General features: G+C 35.1%; 1 protein-coding gene across 1 annotated transcript; it reads right to left on the bottom strand.

Annotated features, from left to right (window-relative positions):
* Positions 1–1,715: 1,715 nt before the first annotated feature.
* LOC139856946 (probable metal-nicotianamine transporter YSL7) lies at positions 1,716–18,663 on the bottom strand. The gene is made up of 6 exons (XM_071845659.1): positions 18,286–18,663; positions 4,154–4,326; positions 3,971–4,068; positions 3,637–3,774; positions 2,964–3,153; positions 1,716–2,883 (listed from the first exon to the last, which is right to left on the bottom strand). The coding sequence occupies exons 1-6, from the start codon at positions 18,626–18,628 to the stop codon at positions 1,762–1,764; spliced, it is 2,064 nt and encodes a 687-aa protein (XP_071701760.1). The 5' UTR covers positions 18,629–18,663; the 3' UTR covers positions 1,716–1,761.
* Between the last annotated feature and the right edge of the window lie 1,445 nt (positions 18,664–20,108).

The following is a 20,108-nucleotide window of genomic DNA, read 5'->3' as shown; positions in this document are numbered from 1 at the left end:
CATCTCCAATGCCCTCTATATTGAGTTGCTTGTTGTCTGTTAATCTCACCTTGCCTTGATATGAACGAAAATTCTTCATCATGCTTTTGACATGAGTAGCATGAAACGAAGCTCCCAAATCCAAAATCCAAGACTCCATAGAATTTTCAACACTACACAAAAGTGCATCATCACTTTCCCCTTCGGCCAAGTTTACCCATTTCGCGGAACCATTTTTGCAATTCCTTTGAAAGTGCCCTTTTTGATTGCAACCCCAACAAACAGCTTCACTTCTATCTTTCGATGGATACTTCTTCTTAGACTTCTTTCTACCTTTCTTCTCACCGCGATCAAATTTCCTACCACGGTTGTCGGTACTTAACAAAGAACCGGATGTCGATTCCCCCGAGTTTCTCCTACGAGTGTCTTCACCAAGAATCAAATCCCTTATTCCTTCAAACGCTAGCTTAGTAGTTCCCGTAGAGCTACTAACTGCAGTAACCGTACCCGACCAACTTTCCGGTAATGATGAAAGCAAGATTAGTGCCTTTAACTCATCATCAAACACAATATCTACCGATGCTAACCTCGATATGATGTTGTTGAACTAGTTGATATGATCTGTTGCACTCGTACCTTCCTTCATCTTCGTATTGAACAATTGTCGCATGAGAAAAAACTTATTAGAAGCGGTAGGTTTCTCATACATATTAGAGAGTGCTTTCAAGCAAGCAAACGTCCTCTTCTCATTCACAACGTTGTATGCAACGCTCTTAACAAGTGAAAGACGAATAGCGCCCAAAGCTTGACGATCCAAAAGCGTCCAATCAGCATCGCTCATGCTTTCGGGTTTGGTCTCTAACAGAGGTTGATGTAGCTTCTTTTGATACAAGTAATCTTCAATTTGCATCTTCCAAAAGCCAAAGTCTCTCCCATCGAATCGGTAGATTCTAAACTTCTCGTCTTCCGCCATCGTTCCCTTAACGAAACCTTGTGCTCTGATACCAGTTGTAAGGATATTAGGACCCAAAACAACGCAAGTGATTCAACAAGATCACTCACCGATAGTAATTCTACAAGATTACTAACCCACTTAATTAACGAAAGATTATAAATGCAAGAAATGTAAATCGACATAAGAGATAACGTAGTTATATGCAATCGTTGTGATTGCTTTAGTCCACGGACCAACTAGAGAATGTATTTACTGAATATTTGTGGTGTGTTTACAATGAGTTACAAAAGGGTCTATTTATAGAATGGTTTAAGGAGTAAGCTAAAAACAATTCCTTGAAGCTTCATGTGAGTTTCCTGACAGCTTCATGGAAGCTACATGTGAGTTTCCTGACAGCTTCGTGGAAGCTACATGTGAATTTCCTCACAACTTCGTGGAGGCTACATGTTAGTTTCCTAACAACTTCGTGGAAGTTTCGTGTGAGTTTCCTGAAATCTTCCCTCTAATTGTTTAAAGTTCTCCATATCTCCAACAATAATAGGACCCAAAAACACATCCGTCCTATTAAATAGTTTTTAGAAGCCAAACTTTATAGGGTCTAGACGAAAAATTCTAAAAACCCATTTTTCTTGTACTGTTCGTCACATTTCATACATTTTGTTAAATAAATTTTGATTGTTCTTTTAATGATACATAGAATAGAATAGAATAGAATTACATACATTTATTCAATATAATTATATTCATATCTTCAATTCAAATACTAAGAAAACCAGCATAAAACATAATGATCAACACGAGTATCAAACGAAGTGCATTGTAAGAAGCTAACGACCTAGCGTCGCTACGAAGTCATCAAGCTTTACATTCCCCTTTCTCGATAAAAACCTCATGCAAATTGGGGGTCCCACCTTTAGCAACGCTAATACAGCCTTAGGAACCGACCATACCCCTTCTCCACAAATCAAACCAGAAGCCACCGCCGGACCAAAAGCAGTGGCTTCTGTTTTATTCCTTTTTTCCCATATGAAAAGAATCAAACTCCCAATGCACATATCAATGGCGAAATAGGAACCAATATAAAACGGTATTGCCATTGCCATAGGAATTGGAATAAACCGAGCGTACTTCTTCGGTGCTTTGTCTCGAACCAGATTTATAACAATTGCGGCTGCAAAAAACCCGTAACAAAGTTGTAAACAATGCCTAGGAAGTGCATCAAACCCTTCAACTCCCAATGTAGCTAGATTCCTATACACTAGAGCATACGGTGCTGGATACTCGGATCCTGTCTTACCAATATCTGGGAATGCACTATTAAATATCCAAAACACACATGGTGCAATGACGCACCCCATTGTGGTCCCAATCACTTGACTCATAAACATGGACCTTGGGGAAGCCATAGTCAAGTAACCAGTTTTAAAATCCTGCATAAGGTCTGCAGCTGTTGATACTATGTTCATCATAACCCCACAAGCAGCTAACCCTGCCAAAACACCACCGTTCGATGCACCCGCCCATGCCCCAATTAGAAAAATACCCAACTTTCCGTAAGTTGAAGCCAACGACCAGTCGGTAAGCCCGCATCCGTACGCGTTACAAAACGCTAACGCTGGAGCCATAATATAAAGCACAATAACATAATACCATTCAAGTGGCTTGAAGATATATGGGAGGGCAATTGTGGCAACTGCCGCAATGCCCACATACCCTACGATAGCTACCCATGTTGGGATCTGGTCCTTCATAAAGACTTGTGTCCTACGTTGGTCGTCGAAAGATATAGCTGCCGTATCATCCGTTTTTGAGCCATCTGCAGCCACTGGAAGAACGGTTTGTGCTTCTTTGTTTTTCATCTGACCACGCAATGCGATTAAAGTTTTTCCGAGTACTTTAACAAAGTTGTAGAGTCCATCTCCAAGAATGATGGCTATAGCAGTGAAAACCTGCAATTACTTGGAAGTTAAACATATACAGATAGCAATGTTCACACTTAATAAGTTCATGATAAGACTTTTATGTGTACCTTGTATCCTTGGAGGCCATGGAAACTTCCCGGTTTGAGATCCTTGTCGTACCAGCTGCCTCGTTTGTCCTCGATGATAGGCCACATGATCCCCCATGAAAGGATTGCTCCAAGAAGTAACGACACGTTTATAATGTATGGACATATCATCCCTACCCCAACATACATAGTTGAGAAATCAAAGGAAAACCTGCATTTTGCATTTTAATTTCAATCTATATAATCAATCGAAACATAACACCATATAAAAATAAATTCTGTTAGTGAAAGAACTTCCTGATTGAAAAGCATCTCTTACCAATTACCATAAGACATAACTTGTCTAAATTATATTGCATGGTTGTAAAAATCGCTAATTGAGGACTAGTTAGTCGAGACCTTGTAGAGATTAATCAGTCAAATTGAAGACTAGTCGGGACTAGCATCACGTTGATCAACTTTGACTGTATTTGACTAAATAAATCTGACTTTAAACTAATAAATCCGATTTGATAAACTAAATTGGACTTTTGACAACTTTGAGCAAATAAATTGTCCAAGTCAGAGATTAATCAGACTACTTCAACATTCCCAACTAGTCACTAGTTGGGGGCCTTTTACAACCATGATATATTGATGTCATATCGGCATAATACATACTTACTAAGAGTAAGTTCTAAGAGTAATTACGTACGTGTTATCTCTCGCTTTGAGACCAAAAGTGGGGAAATTCGCAAACCCACATTCTTCTCCATTTGAAGCAAAGAACCATTGAAAGAAACTCCATAAGAAGCTGAAAGAAAAGAACTTCCCTAATGCACTCACTTGTTTCCTGCATGCATTATCATAATTCATAAACAGTTCCTCATATGTTCTTAAAGAAATATGTGATAGAATAAAAAATGTTCTTACTTGATTGCATCACTATAATATACAGTGATACAATCATGTAAGAACATTTTTATTTTAAAATTTGGTAAGAACAATTATAGCTAATGAAATTTGAAAGAGGTTTATTAGTAATATACTTGGCAAGCTTGGCACCCTGAGGGGTATGAAAGCTGTTAATGAGATGAGCGGTTGCAGTTCCACTTGGGTATATCAGCTTGAAGTCAATGATCATGATCTACATACAACCCATTAAAATTTGTTTAATAATCTTGTTTTATTCTTCGTCGTTTTCAAAACTTTTGGTTGGATTAATTACTAACCTTTCGAAGACGAACAACAGAGCAAAGGCCAATAAAACTAACGATGAAGAGAAAACTAATCATCCAACCTAAGCTCGGGTTCTTTGTGCTAATACTTCTGTAAGGTGAGTCAGCATCTGATGAATTATCTGCAACGGCGTCGCTCATTCCCAATAAGTAACTCCCAAAACCTCCTGTCAAATTTACGACAACCTCCAAATGTCAAATTTTTCATTATATATCTTTTTTTCTTTTTCACTTTAATAAATTTGTATTGCAGCATAAGAGATATAACCAGAAATGAAGAAACCTACATTCTTTTTTTTTTTTTTTGGAACATGAAACACACACTCATTTTAAGGACTCGAACTCATAACCTCAAAGTTAATCAGACTCCTTGATACCGCTGGGCCGGAAGCCTTTTGGTGCCTAAATTTTCTTGTATATTTTATTTTGGAGTCTATTAACTAAGAGAAAAAATTAACTTAAAAAAATCATATAACAAGAGTTTTCTTCTTGTTTTTCAGCTGGCCTGTGTAGTGACCCGAACTTTTCCATGTTTATATATATTAATTGAGATTGATATTTACATGATTAAATGTTTCCAACATGTTAAGCAATCAAACTTGTTAAGACTTGATTAATTGAAATATGTTTCATATAGACAATTGACCACCCAAGTTGACCGGTGATTCACGAACGTTAAAACTTGTAAAAACTATACGATTACATATATATGGTTATATATATAGTTAACATGTTTTTATTATAAGTATGTATCTCATTAGGTATTTTAACAATGAGTTATATACATAAAAATGAGACTATTAATTTAAGAAACTCGAAAACGATATATATAACGATTATCGTTATAACAACGTCTTACTAGGTACATATGAATCATATTAAGATATTGATACACTTGGTTAATTATGTTAAATGATAAGTAAATATATTATTAAGTGTATTAACAATGAAATACATATGTAAAAATAAGACTACTAACTTAATGATTTCGAAACGAGACATATATGTAACGATTATCGTTGTAACGACATTTAACTGTATATACATCATACTGAGATATATTATATATCATAATATCATGATAATATAACAATTTAACATCTCATTTGTTATAATAAACAATGGGTTAACAACATTCAACAAGATCATTAACCTAAAGGTTTCAAAACAACATTTACATGTAACGACTAACGATGACTTAACGACTCAGTTAAAATGTATATACATGTAGTGTTTTAATATGTATTCATACACTTTTGAAAGAATTCAAGACACTTATCAAAATACTTCTACTTAACAAAAATGCTTACAATTACATCCTCGTTCAGTTTCATCAACAATTCTACTCGTATGCACCCGTATTTGTACTCGTACAATACACAGCTTTTAGATGTATGTACTATTGGTATATACACTCCAATGATCAGCTCTTAGCAGCCCATGTGAGTCACCTAACACATGTGGGAACCATCATTTGGCAACTAGCATGAAATATCTCATAAAATTACAAAAATATGAGTAATCATTCATGACTTATTTACATGAAAACAAAATTACATATCCTTTATATCTAATCCATACACCAACGACCAAAAACACCTACAAACACTTTCATTCTTCAATTTTCTTCATCTAATTGATCTCTCTCAAGTTCTATCTTCAAGTTCTAAGTGTTCTTCATATATTTTACAAGTTCTAGTTACATAAAATCAAGAATACTTTCAAGTTTGCTAGCTCACTTCCAATCTTGTAAGGTGATCATCCAACCTCAAGAAATCTTTGTTTCTTACAGTAGGTTATCATTCTAATACAAGTTAATAATCATATTCAAACTTTGGTTCAATTTCTATAACTATAACAATCTTATTTCAAGTGATGATCTTACGTGAACTTGTTTTCGTGTCATGATTCTGCTTCAAGAACTTCGAGCCATCCAAGGATCCGTTGAAGCTAGATCCATTTTTCTCTTTTCCAGTAGGTTTATCCAAGGAACTTAAGGTAGTAATGATGTTCATAACATCATTCGATTCATACATATAAAGCTATCTTATTCGAAGGTTTAAACTTGTAATCACTAGAACATAGTTTAGTTAATTTTAAACTTGTTCGCAAACAAAAGTTAATCCTTCTAACTTGACTTTTAAAATCAACTAAACACATGTTCTATATCTATATGATATGCTAACTTAATGATTTAAAACCTGGAAACACGAAAAACACCGTAAAACCGGATTTACGCCGTCGTAGTAACACCGCGGGCTGTTTTGGGTTAGTTAATTAAAAACTATGATAAACTTTGATTTAAAAGTTTTTATTCTGAGAAAATGATTTTTATTATGAACATGAAACTATATCCAAAAATTATGGTTAAACTCAAAGTGGAAGTATGTTTTCTAAAATGGTCATCTAAACGTCGTTCTTTCGACTGAAATGACTACCTTTACAAAAACGACTTGTAACTTATTTTTCCGACTATAAACCTATAATTTTTCTGTTTAGATTCATAAAATAGAGTTCAATATGAAACCATAGGAATTTGATTCACTCAAAACGGATTTAAAATGAAGAAGTTATGGGTAAAACAAGATTGGATAATTTTTCTCATTTTAGCTACGTTAAAATTGGTAACAAATCTATTCCAACCATAACTTAATTAACTTGTATTGTATATTATGTAATCTTGAGATACCATAGACACGTATACAATGTTTCGACCTATCATGTCGACACATCTATATATATTTCGGAACAACCATAGACACTCTATATGTGAATGTTGGAGTTAGCTATACAGGGTTGAGGTTGATTCCAAAATATATATAGTTTGAGTTGTGATCAATACTGAGATACGTATACACTGGGTCGTGGATTGATTCAAGATAATATTTATCGATTTATTTCTGTACATCTAACTGTGGACAACTAGTTGTAGGTTACTAACGAGGACAGCTGACTTAATAAACTTAAAACATCAAAATATATTAAAAGTGTTGTAAATATATTTTGAACATACTTTGATATATATGTATATATTGTTATAGGTTCGTGAATCAACCAGTGGCCAAGTCTTACTTCCCGACGAAGTAAAAAATCTGTGAAAGTGAGTTATAGTCCCACTTTTAAAATCTAATATTTTTGGGATGAGAATACATGCAGGTTTTATAAATGATTTACAAAATAGACACAAGTACGTGAAACTACATTCTATGGTTGAATTATCGAAATCGAATATGCCCCTTTTTATTAAGTCTGGTAATCTAAGAATTAGGGAACAGACACCCTAATTGACGCGAATCCTAAAGATAGATCTATTGGGCCTAACAAACCCCATCCAAAGAACCGGATGCTTTAGTACTTCGAAATTTATATCATATCCGAAGGGTGTCCCGGAATGATGGGGATATTCTTATATATGCATCTTGTTAATGTCGGTTACCAGGTGTTCACCATATGAATGATTTTTATCTCTATGTATGGGATGTGTATTGAAATATGAAATCTTGTGGTCTATTATTATGATTTGATATATATAGGTTTAACCTATAACTCACCAACATTTTTGTTGACGTTTTAAGCATGTTTATTCTCAGGTGATTATTAAGAGCTTCCGCTGTCGCATACTTAAATAAGGACGAGATTTGGAGTCCATACTTGTATGATATTGTGTAAAAACTGCATTCATGAAACTTATTTTGTTGTAACATATTTGTATTGTAAACCATTATGTAATGGTCGTGTGTAAACAGGATATTTTAGATTATCATTATTTTATAATCTACGTAAAGCTTTTTAAAACCTTTATCTATGAAATAAAGGTTATGGTTTGTTTTAAAAATGAATGCAGTTTTTGAAAAACGTCTCATATAGAGGTCAAAACCTCGCAACGAAATCAATTAATATGGAACGTTTTTAATCAATAAGAACGGGACATTTCAGTTGGTATCCGAGCGTTGGTCTTAGAGAACCAGAAAATTTGCATTAGTGTGTCTTATCTAGTTTGTTAGGATGCATTAGTGATTCTGGACTTCGACCGTGTTTTCTTTAAAAATGATTGCTTAACATTTTTGTTGGAAACTATATATTTTTAACATATGAATATTATGTGATATATTAATCTCTTAACGTGTTTGATATTATGTGATAGATGTCTACCTCTAGAACAAGTCCCATTGACTCACCTAATAATAATGAAGAGTCAAATGTAAATTGGAATGATTCGTGGACTGATTCACAAGTTCCCGAAGAGGAACCGGAAGAAGAGTCGGAACCGGAAGAAGAATCGGAACCGGACGAAGAATCGGAACCGGAAGAAGAATCGGAACCGGTGGGGGAAATAATAAAACGGTTAAGTAAAAGAGAATCCTCAACCAACCGACCAAGGTTAATTATGGTCAATGGTGTTTCCGCCAAGGAAGCAAAATATTGGGAGGATTACCAATTCTCCGATGAATCGGATTCCGACGAGAATTCCAATGATGTTATAGAAATTACCCCAACTGAATTTAAAAAGGCAAAAGAAAATAATAAGGGAAAGGGCATAAAAATAGAGAAATCTAATTCCAACCCCGATGAACTTTATATGTATCGTCAACCCTCGAAGTTCTTAAGTTGTAACAATGACCCGGGAACCTCTAAACCACCAGGTTTTTCTAAACCAATGTGGACAACGACGGCTCGTATTAGGGGAACATCATATATCCCTAGAAACTTGGCAAAACGAACCAAAACCGAAGAAGAAGAAACGAGCGAGTCGGAATAAGATAGTTGTATTCGTGTGGTGTAATATATGTAATATAGTGTTCTTATGCTTTATGATATATGTAAAAATTGCTTGTATTAATAAGTATTTTTTTATGAATCTAACTCTTGTCTATTTTACAGTTTAAAAACACAAAATGGATAGACAACCCAATATTTTAAGAGACCTACCCGGAGACATGATTGATGAAATCTTGTCTAGAGTCGGCCAGAATTCCTCGGCACAACTATTTAAGGCGAGATCAGTTTGTAAGACATTCGAAGAACGTTCCAAGAATGTCTTGGTGTATAAGAGACTTTCGTTTGAAAGATGGGGGATATCACATTGGGAAACCCATAAGTTACGATGTGTTTACTTTGACGCATATATTGCGGGGAACCCAAATGCTATTTTACGCAACGGGTTAAGAAATTATTTTGACTCAATATATCCGAATATTGGACTTCGTGATTTAGAAAAAGTGGCTAACATGCAACATAAAGAAGCATGTTATGCTTACGGATTAGTAATGTTCGCTTCTCACCAAAGTGAGAACAAGAACATCGGGCTACAACTATTAAACAAAACGTTTCCACAAGTGACGGAGTCGGTAATTGGGGTAAGAAATGAGGTTTTTAGATTATTACGGGACTGTTGGACATTACGTAACCCTCTTCCCTTTGACGACGTTACAACACGCTGTCTTATAAACGGCCATAACGGTTATGTTGCACAAGACCAAGGATGGGAAGTAGTCCTAGTAAAACCAGAATGCATGACTTGTTTCTGGACGTATGAATTACGTGTCTTTATTGCCTTTGCTGAAATACTTGTGTACTAGCTAGAATTATCTTCACAACTATCTTGTATCAAAGTTATTGTGTGCTATATTTCATGCTTTATGTAAAATAAGCGGTATTGTAAGTTTGTAAAATATTGTATAAAAGTTTGAACGCGAAATATTATTATAATCAGTTTTTCATATAGAATTGTAGTAGTTGAATTCTATATTAGCTACTAAGTATGAACTTAACGGGTAGGTACTACCCGAATTTAAACTTATAAAACGCTAATATGAAGAAAAAGCTTTTATAAATGAGTTCATATTATGCTACGAAATACTATTAACTACTCTTAATATTCTGTATGATTAACTTGTTCCATTTGACTATTTTGAAGGAAATGGCACCGACTACTCGACACACCGTGAATATGAATGAAGAGGAATTCCGTACTTTTCTAGCTTCAAACATAGCCGCAGTACAGGCTGCGCTACATACCAACAATAACCTTGGATCTAGCAGTACAGGAAATCGTGTAGGATGCACCTACAAAGAATTCACTGCCTGCAAACCTTTGGAATTTGATGGAACCGAAGGACCGATCGGATTGAAACGGTGGACCGAGAAGGTCGAATCGGTGTTTGCCATAAGTAAGTGTACTGAAGAGGACAAAGTGAAGTACGCTACGCATACCTTCACAGGTTCTGCGTTAACATGGTGGAATACCTATCTAGAGCAAGTGGGACAAGATGATGCTTATGCACTACCGTGGTCAGCATTCAAGCACTTGATGAACGAGAAGTACCGTCCCAGAACCGAGGTCAATAAGCTCAAGATGGAACTTAGAGGATTACGAACCCAAGGATTTGATATTACCACGTACGAAAGACGATTCACAGAATTGTGCCTATTGTGTCCTGGAGCGTTCGAAGATGAGGAAGAGAAGATCGACGCGTTTGTGAAAGGATTACCGGAAAGAATCCAAGAAGATATAAGTTCACACGAGCCCGCCTCCATACAACAGGCATGTAGAATGGCTCACAAACTAGTGAACCAGATTGAAGAAAGAATTAAAGAACATACTGCTGAAGAGGCCAATGTGAAGCAAGTCAAAAGAAAGTGGGAGGAAAACGGTGATAAGAATCACCAATACAACAACAACAACAACAACAACAACAACAACAACAACAACAACAACAACAACAACAACAACAACAACAACAACAACAACAACAACAACAACAACTACAACAATCATCCCAACAACAATAATAACCGCAACAACAACAACAATCAGAAGCAACTATGCCAAAGGTGTGAAAAGTATCACTCGGGGTTTTGCACCAAATTTTGCAACAAGTGTAAAAGAAATGGTCATAGCGCGGCGAAGTGTGAGGTCTACGGACCAGGGGTTAATAGAACGAAAGGAACAAATGGTGTCGGAACGAGTAATGGCGGAGCAAGTAGTGTCGGAGCAAGTTATGCCAATGTAGTTTGTTATAAATGTGGAAAACTGGGCCACATTATTAGAAATTGCCCGAAACAGGAGAACACGAATGGACAAGGCCGAGGAAGAGTTTTCAATATTAATGCGGCAGAGGCACAGGAAGACCCGGAGCTTGTTACGGGTACGTTTCTTATTGACAATAAATCTGCTTACGTTTTATTTGATTCGGGTGCGGATAGAAGCTATATGAGTAGAGATTTTTGTGCTAAATTAAGTTGTCCATTGACGCCTTTGGATAGTAAATTTTTACTCGAATTAGCAAATGGTAAATTAATTTCAGCAGATAATATATGTCGGAATCGAGAAATTAAACTGGTTAGCGAAACATTTAAGATTGATTTGATACCAGTAGAGTTAGGGAGTTTTGATGTGATAATCGGTATGGACTGGTTGAAAGAAGTGAAAGCAGAGATCGTCTGTTACAAAAATGCAATTCGCATTATACGAGAAAAAGGAAAACCCTTAATGGTGTACGGAGAAAAGGGCAACACGAAGCTACATCTTATTAGTAATTTGAAGGCACAAAAACTAATAAGAAAAGGTTGCTATGCTGTTCTAGCACACGTCGAGAAAGTACAAACTGAAGAAAAGAGCATCAATGATGTTTCCATTGCAAAAGAATTTCCCAATGTATTTCCGAAAGAATTACCGGGATTACCCCCACATCGATCCGTTGAATTTCAAATAGATCTTGTACCAGGAGCTGCACCAATAGCTCGTGCTCCTTACAGACTCGCACCCAGCGAGATGAAAGAACTGCAAAGCCAATTACAAGAACTTTTAGAGCGTGGTTTTATTCGACCAAGCACATCACCGTGGGGAGCTCCTGTTTTGTTTGTCAAGAAGAAAGATGGTACATTCAGGTTGTGTATCGACTACCGAGAGTTGAACAAACTTACCATCAAGAACCGCTACCCACTACCGAGAATCGACGACTTATTTGATCAACTACAAGGCTCGTCTGTTTATTCAAAGATTGACTTACGTTCTGAGTATCATCAAATGCGGGTGAAAGAAGATGATATTCCAAAGACTGCTTTCAGAACACGTTACGGTCATTACGAGTTTATGGTCATGCCATTTGGTTTAACTAATGCACCAGCTGTGTTCATGGACCTTATGAACCGAGTGTGTGGACCATACCTTGCCAAGTTTGTCATTGTTTTCATTGATGACATACTTATTTACTCAAAGAATGACCAAGAACACGGTGAACATTTGAGAAAGGTGTTAGAAGTATTGAGGAAAGAAGAATTGTACGCTAAGTTTTCAAAGTGTGCATTTTGGTTGGAAGAAGTTCAATTCCTCGGTCACATAGTGAACAAAGAAGGTATTAAGGTGGATCCGGCAAAGATAGAAACGGTTGAAAAGTGGGAAACCCCGAAAACTCCGAAACACATACGCCAGTTTTTAGGATTAGCTGGTTACTACAGAAGGTTCATCCAAGACTTTTCCAGAATAGCAAAACCCTTGACTGCATTAACGCGTAAAGGGAAGAAATTTGAATGGAATGATGAACAAGAGAAAGCGTTTCAGTTATTGAAGAAAAAGCTAACTACGGCACCTATATTGTCATTGCCTGAAGGGAATGATGATTTTGTGATTTATTGTGACGCATCAAAGCAAGGTCTCGGTTGTGTATTAATGCAACGAACGAAGGTGATTGCTTATGCGTCTAGACAATTGAAGATTCACGAACAAAATTATATGACGCATGATTTGGAATTAGGAGCGGTTGTTTTTGCATTAAAGACTTGGAGGCACTACTTATATGGGGTCAAAAGTATTATATATACCGACCACAAAAGTCTTCAACACATATTTAATCAGAAACAACTGAATATGAGGCAGCGTAGGTGGATTGAATTGTTGAATGATTACGACTTTGAGATTCGTTACCACCCGGGGAAGGCAAATGTGGTGGCCGATGCCTTGAGCAGGAAGGACAGAGAACCCATTCGAGTAAAATCTATGAATATAATGATTCATAATAACCTTACTACTCAAATAAAGGAGGCGCAACAAGGAGTTTTAAAAGAGGGAAATTTAAAGGATGAAATACCCAAAGGATCGGAGAAGCATCTTAATATTCAGGAAGACGGAACCCGGTATAGGGCTGAAAGGATTTGGGTACCAAAATTTAGAGATATGAGAGAAATGGTACTTAGAGAAGCTCATAAAACCAGATACTCAATACATCCTGGAACGGGGAAGATGTACAAGGATCTCAAGAAACATTTTTGGTGGCCGGGTATGAAAGCCGATGTTGCTAAATACGTAGGAGAATGTTTGACGTGTTCTAAGGTCAAAGCTGAGCTTCAGAAACCATCAGGTCTACTTTAACAACCCGAAATCCCAGAATGGAAATGGGAAAACATTACCATGGATTTCATCACTAAATTGCTAAGGACTGCAAGTGGTTTTGATACTATTTGGGTAATAGTTGATCGTCTCACCAAATCAGCACACTTTCTGCCAATAAGAGAAGATGACAAGATGGAGAAGTTAGCACGACTGTATTTGAAGGAAGTCGTATCCAGACATGGAATACCAATCTCTATTATCTCTGATAGGGATGGCAGATTTATTTCAAGATTCTGGCAGACATTACAGCAAGCATTAGGAACTCGTCTAGACATGAGTACTGCCTATCATCCACAAACTGATGGGCAGAGCGAAAGGACGATACAAACCCTTGAAGACATGCTACGAGCATGTGTTATTGATTTCGGAAACAGTTGGGATCGACATCTACCGTTAGCAGAATTTTCCTACAACAACAGCTACCATTCAAGCATTGAGATGGCGCCGTTTGAAGCACTTTATGGTAGAAAGTGCAGGTCTCCGATTTGTTGGAGTGAAGTGGGGGATAGACAGATTACGGGTCCGGAGATTATACAAGAAACTACCGAGAAGATCATCCAAATTCAACAACGGTTGAAAACCGCCCAAAGTCGACAAAAGAGCTACGCTGACATTAAAAGAAAAGATATAGAATTTGAAATTGGAGAGATGGTCATGCTTAAAGTTGCACCTTGGAAAGGCGTTGTTCGATTTGGTAAACGAGGGAAATTAAATCCAAGGTATATTGGACCATTCAAGATTATTGATCGTGTCAGACCAGTAGCTTACCGACTTGAGTTACCTCAACAACTCGCGGCTGTACATAACACTTTCCACGTCTCGAATTTGAAGAAATGTTTTGCTAAAGAAGATCTCACTATTCCGTTAGATGAAATCCAAATCAACGAAAAACTTCAATTCATCGAAGAACCAGTCGAAATAATGGATCGTGAGGTTAAAAGACTTAAGCAAAACAAGATACCAATTGTTAAGGTTCGATGGAATGCTCGTAGAGGACCCGAGTTCACCTGGGAGCGTGAAGATCAGATGAAGAAGAAATACCCGCATCTATTTCCAGAAGATTCGTCAACACCTTCAACAGCTTAAAATTTCGGGACGAAATTTATTTAACGGGTAGGTACTGTAGTGACCCGAACTTTTCCATGTTTATATATATTAATTGAGATTGATATTTACATGATTAAATGTTTCCAACATGTTAAGCAATCAAACTTTTTAAGACTTGATTAATTGAAATATGTTTCATATAGACAATTGACCACCCAAGTTGACCGGTGATTCACGAACGTTAAAACTTGTAAAAACTATACGATGACATATATATGGTTATATATATAGTTAACATGTTTTTATTATAAGTATGTATCTCATTAGGTATTTTAACAATGAGTTATATACATAAAAATGAGACTATTAATTTAAGAAACTCGAAAACGATATATATAACGATTATCGTTATAACAACGTCTTACTAGGTACATATGAATCATATTAAGATATTGATACACTTGGTTAATTATGTTAAATGATAATTAAATATATTATTAAGTGTATTAACAATGAAATACATATGTAAAAATAAGACTACTAACTTAATGATTTCGAAACGAGACATATATGTAACGATTATCGTTGTAACGACATTTAACTGTATATACATCATACTGAGATATATTATATATCATAATATCATGATAATATAACAATTTAACATCTCATTTGTTATAATAAACAATGGGTTAACAACATTCAACAAGATCATTAACCTAAAGGTTTCAAAACAACATTTACATGTAACGACTAACGATGACTTAACGACTCAGTTAAAATGTATATACATGTAGTGTTTTAATATGTATTCATACACTTTTGAAAGAATTCAAGACACTTATCAAAATACTTCTACTTAACAAAAATGCTTACAATTACATCCTCGTTCAGTTTCATCAACAATTCTACTCGTATGCACCCGTATTTGTACTCGTACAATACACAGCTTTTAGATGTATGTACTATTGGTATATACACTCCAATGATCAGTTCTTAGCAGCCCATGTGAGTCACCTAACACATGTGGGAACCATCATTTGGCAACTAGCATGAAATATCTCATAAAATTACAAAAATATGAGTAATCATTCATGACTTATTTACATGAAAACAAAATTACATATCCTTTATATCTAATCCATACACCAACGACCAAAAACACCTACAAACACTTTCATTCTTCAATTTTATTCATCTAATTGATCTCTCTCAAGTTCTATCTTCAAGTTCTAAGTGTTCTTCATATATTTTACAAGTTCTAGTTACATAAAATCAAGAATACTTTCGAGTTTGCTAGCTCACTTCCAATCTTGTAAGGTGATCATCCAACCTCAAGAAATCTTTGTTTCTTACAGTAGGTTATCATTCTAATACAAGGTAATAATCATATTCAAACTTTGGTTCAATTTCTATAACTATAACAATCTTATTTCAAGTGATGATCTTACTTGAACTTGTTTTCGTGTCATGATTCTGCTTCAAGAACTTCGAGCCATCCAAGGATCCGTTGAAGCTAGATCCATTTTTCTCTTTTCCAGTAGGTTTATCCAAGGAACTTAAGGTAGTAATGATGTTCATAACATCATTCGATTCATACATATAAAGCTATCTTATTCGAAGGTTTAAACTTGTAATCACTAGAACATAGTTTAGTTAATTTTAAACTTGTTCGCAAACAAAAGTTAATCCTTCTAACTTGACTTTTAAAATCAACTAAACACATGTTCTATATCTATATGATATGCTAACTTAATGATTTAAAACCTGGAAACACGAAAAACACCGTAAAACCGGATTTACGCCGTCGTAGTAACACCGCGGGCTGTTTTGGGTTAGTTAATTAAAAACTATGATAAACTTTGATTTAAAATTTGTTATTCTGAGAAAATGATTTTTATTATGAACATGAAACTATATCCAAAAATTATGGTTAAACTCAAAGTGGAAGTATGTTTTCTAAAATGGTCATCTAAACGTCGTTCTTTCGACTGAAATGACTACCTTTACAAAAACGACTTGTAACTTATTTTTCCGACTATAAACCTATACTTTTTCTATTTAGATTCATAAAATAGAGTTCAATATGAAACCATAGCAATTTGATTCACTCAAAACGGATTTAAAATGAAGAAGTTATGGGTAAAACAAGATTGGATAATTTTTCTCATTTTAGCTACGTTAAAATTGGTAACAAATCTATTCCAACCATAACTTAATTAACTTGTATTGTATATTATGTAATCTTGAGATACCATAGACACGTATACAATGTTTCGACCTATCATGTCGACACATCTATATATATTTCGGAACAACCATAGACACTCTATATGTGAATGTTGGAGTTAGCTATACAGGGTTGAGGTTGATTCCAAAATATATATAGTTTGAATTGTGATCAATACTGAGATACGTATACACTGGGTCGTGGATTGATTCAAGATAATATTTATCGATTTATTTCTGTACATCTAACTGTGGACAACTAGTTGTAGGTTACTAACGAGGACAGCTGACTTAATAAACTTAAAACATCAAAATATATTAAAAGTGTTGTAAATATATTTTGAACATACTTTGATATATATGTATATATTGTTATAGGTTCGTGAATCAACCAGTGGCCAAGTCTTACTTCCCGACGAAGTAAAAAATCTGTGAAAGTGAGTTATAGTCCCACTTTTAAAATCTAATATTTTTGGGATGAGAATACATGCAGGTTTTATAAATGATTTACAAAATAGACACAAGTACGTGAAACTACATTCTATGGTTGAATTATCGAAATCGAATATGCCCCTTTTTATTAAGTCTGGTAATCTAAGAATTAGGGAACAGACACCCTAATTGACGCGAATCCTAAAGATAGATCTATTGGGCCTAACAAACCCCATCCAAAGAACCGGATGCTTTAGTACTTCGAAATTTATATCATATCCGAAGGGTGTCCCGGAATGATGGGGATATTCTTATATATGCATCTTGTTAATGTCGGTTACCAGGTGTTCACCATATGAATGATTTTTATCTCTATGTATGGGATGTGTATTGAAATATGAAATCTTGTGGTCTATTATTATGATTTGATATATATAGGTTAAACCTATAACTCACCAACATTTTTGTTGACGTTTTAAGCATGTTTATTCTCAGGTGATTATTAGGAGCTTCCGCTGTCGCATACTTAAATAAGGACGAGATTTGGAGTCCATACTTGTATGATATTGTGTAAAAACTGCATTCAAGAAACTTATTTTGTTGTAACATATTTGTATTGTAAACCATTATGTAATGGTCGTGTGTAAACAGGATATTTTAGATTATCATTATTTGATAATCTACGTAAAGCTTTTTAAAACCTTTATCTATGAAATAAAGGTTATGGTTTGTTTTAAAAATGAATGCAGTTTTTGAAAAACGTCTCATATAGAGGTCAAAACCTCGCAACGAAATCAATTAATATGGAACGTTTTTAATCAATAAGAACGGGACATTTCAGCCTGCAGCTTGTTAATGTCCCATGACCCATTCATTTGATATGGACTTATTTTGTTATTATTCTTTTTGTGAAAATCCTATTCGTGCTTTGTGATAGCTCGATTTTTTTATCAGAAAACATAACTAAAATAATCTACGAAGGAGATGATTATGAGTATACTTATAAGTAGTAATTTAGTGAACATACCACTAAATGCGATCCCTGAAGTTGCAACAACGCACGTTTGAATAACAGTATTCTCCTGCCTAGTAAACGGATGTTTCAACCACCCGCATTGTTCTAACATCTTCGTCCATGTCTTAACAAAGAAAAAACCTAACAAACCCGCGGCCACATTCAATGATGGAATGATACCCGTAGTGAGAGATAGTTTCATTACGATGAAACTAAACATCACGCCTAATCCTAAACTCACTATGAACGCTCTAAAAGTTAATTGTTCTTTCCACGATGGTATAACAGTGTCCTTAAATACCATCTCTATCGACTCTATTTCATTTCCCTTCGATCCCTCGTTATCGTCTGCCATTTTTGCTTCATCCGCTATCAAATTTACATCGCTTCTCGTCAATCCATCGCCATTTTCGAGCTCTTGAGTATTCTTTACTACCCCCATGTTTGAGCTATATGTGATTGAAGATATCTTCTTTGGTACATATGGGTATATATATTATGACAGTAGGAGTTGTATTTGTAGTGTGAATTGAATATTTGAATATAAGTTTTAGTAATAAAATTATTGTTGGTATCCAACGTTGTCAATATCCAGACTTGGAATTACTTTGAATGTTTTTTCTTTATAGATCGGATCGACATCTTACACGCATAATACCTATTAATCCATCAATATGATCTAGACGATGATTGAACCCCCAACCTCTTTGATTGAAAGGCTCCTCGAATACCACTAGGCTTAGGCTATAAGAGCACGAGGTGTCGTGACAACCTATTTCGGTGTCCGTTTTAAAGTCATGAGACACTGAAATTGACATTGGTGAGAAAAAGTGGAGATGTCGTTCAATTTCCATTTTTATTATTTTATTTATTTTTAATAATTTTGTTTCTATTTAATTTATTTTCAATAAAACAATATTTGAAATAAACAAATTAAATAAATTAAAATTCAAAAAAATAACACTTATTCTCGAATAGACCACAACGTTCAACCAAATCAACTCGTAGTTCCTTATTTCTTCAACAGTAAACCTTTCGATCCAAGTACGTTGCATATTAGAAGCCGGTTGATAAATGTAACAGACTGAAACCGGGGTTAGAAGTAAGATTACTTAATTGCCCTTAGGTTTATATTTATGGTTAAAATATGCTTTTATTTTAATAATATGTTTATTATTAATTGATTAGTTGGTTAAGACCAGTTTGTGACAAGGGTCACAGAGATGGTTTGTTTGTTAAATTTGGACTCCGTTAGGGTTGCCAAATTAAGTGCAAAAGATATTAGATAACTGATAAATACCCGTGTGTTGTGGGGTATGAGTTTTAATACCATCTTAATAGTGTAAACTGCTTTCTTCTTCTCATTTCTAGAGAATTCTCAAAACTAGTACGTACCAAACTCTTTCACTCTCAAACCCTAATCTAATCCAAGTCACAAATTGAATTAAGAGGCTTTAGGATCTGAATCTTATCATCCTTGTGATCATTTATCCAGGTTTGTTTGCTTAGATTCGTGATTTAATTCTTTAAGAAATGGGTTTGGGTATAAAGTGGGTTTTTGATGAAATTAAGCTTGAATCTTCATGTTTTGTGTTTGTAATGCTTAATTGATGTTAGTAATAGTTGCTATATAGTTTATTTGATGTTTTTCAAGTGGTTTTGAGGTTAGAACCTGTCAAAAATGATGAATTGTGTTTTAGATTTTGAGTTTATGATAAAATGGGTATTTTGGGATGAATTAATCCCAAATCTTGATTGTAGATGTTAGATTTTGATGTTTATAGTTAGGAAAAGTGTTTAGGTATGATTAGTATGTTTCCTTATGCATAAATTTG

The sequence above is a fragment of the Rutidosis leptorrhynchoides genome, chromosome 7, assembly GCF_046630445.1.
Source record: "Rutidosis leptorrhynchoides isolate AG116_Rl617_1_P2 chromosome 7, CSIRO_AGI_Rlap_v1, whole genome shotgun sequence".
Lineage (NCBI taxonomy): Eukaryota > Viridiplantae > Streptophyta > Magnoliopsida > Asterales > Asteraceae > Rutidosis > Rutidosis leptorrhynchoides.
Note: the sequence above shows the minus strand (reverse complement) of the source record. Positions and strands in the feature narration are given on the sequence as shown.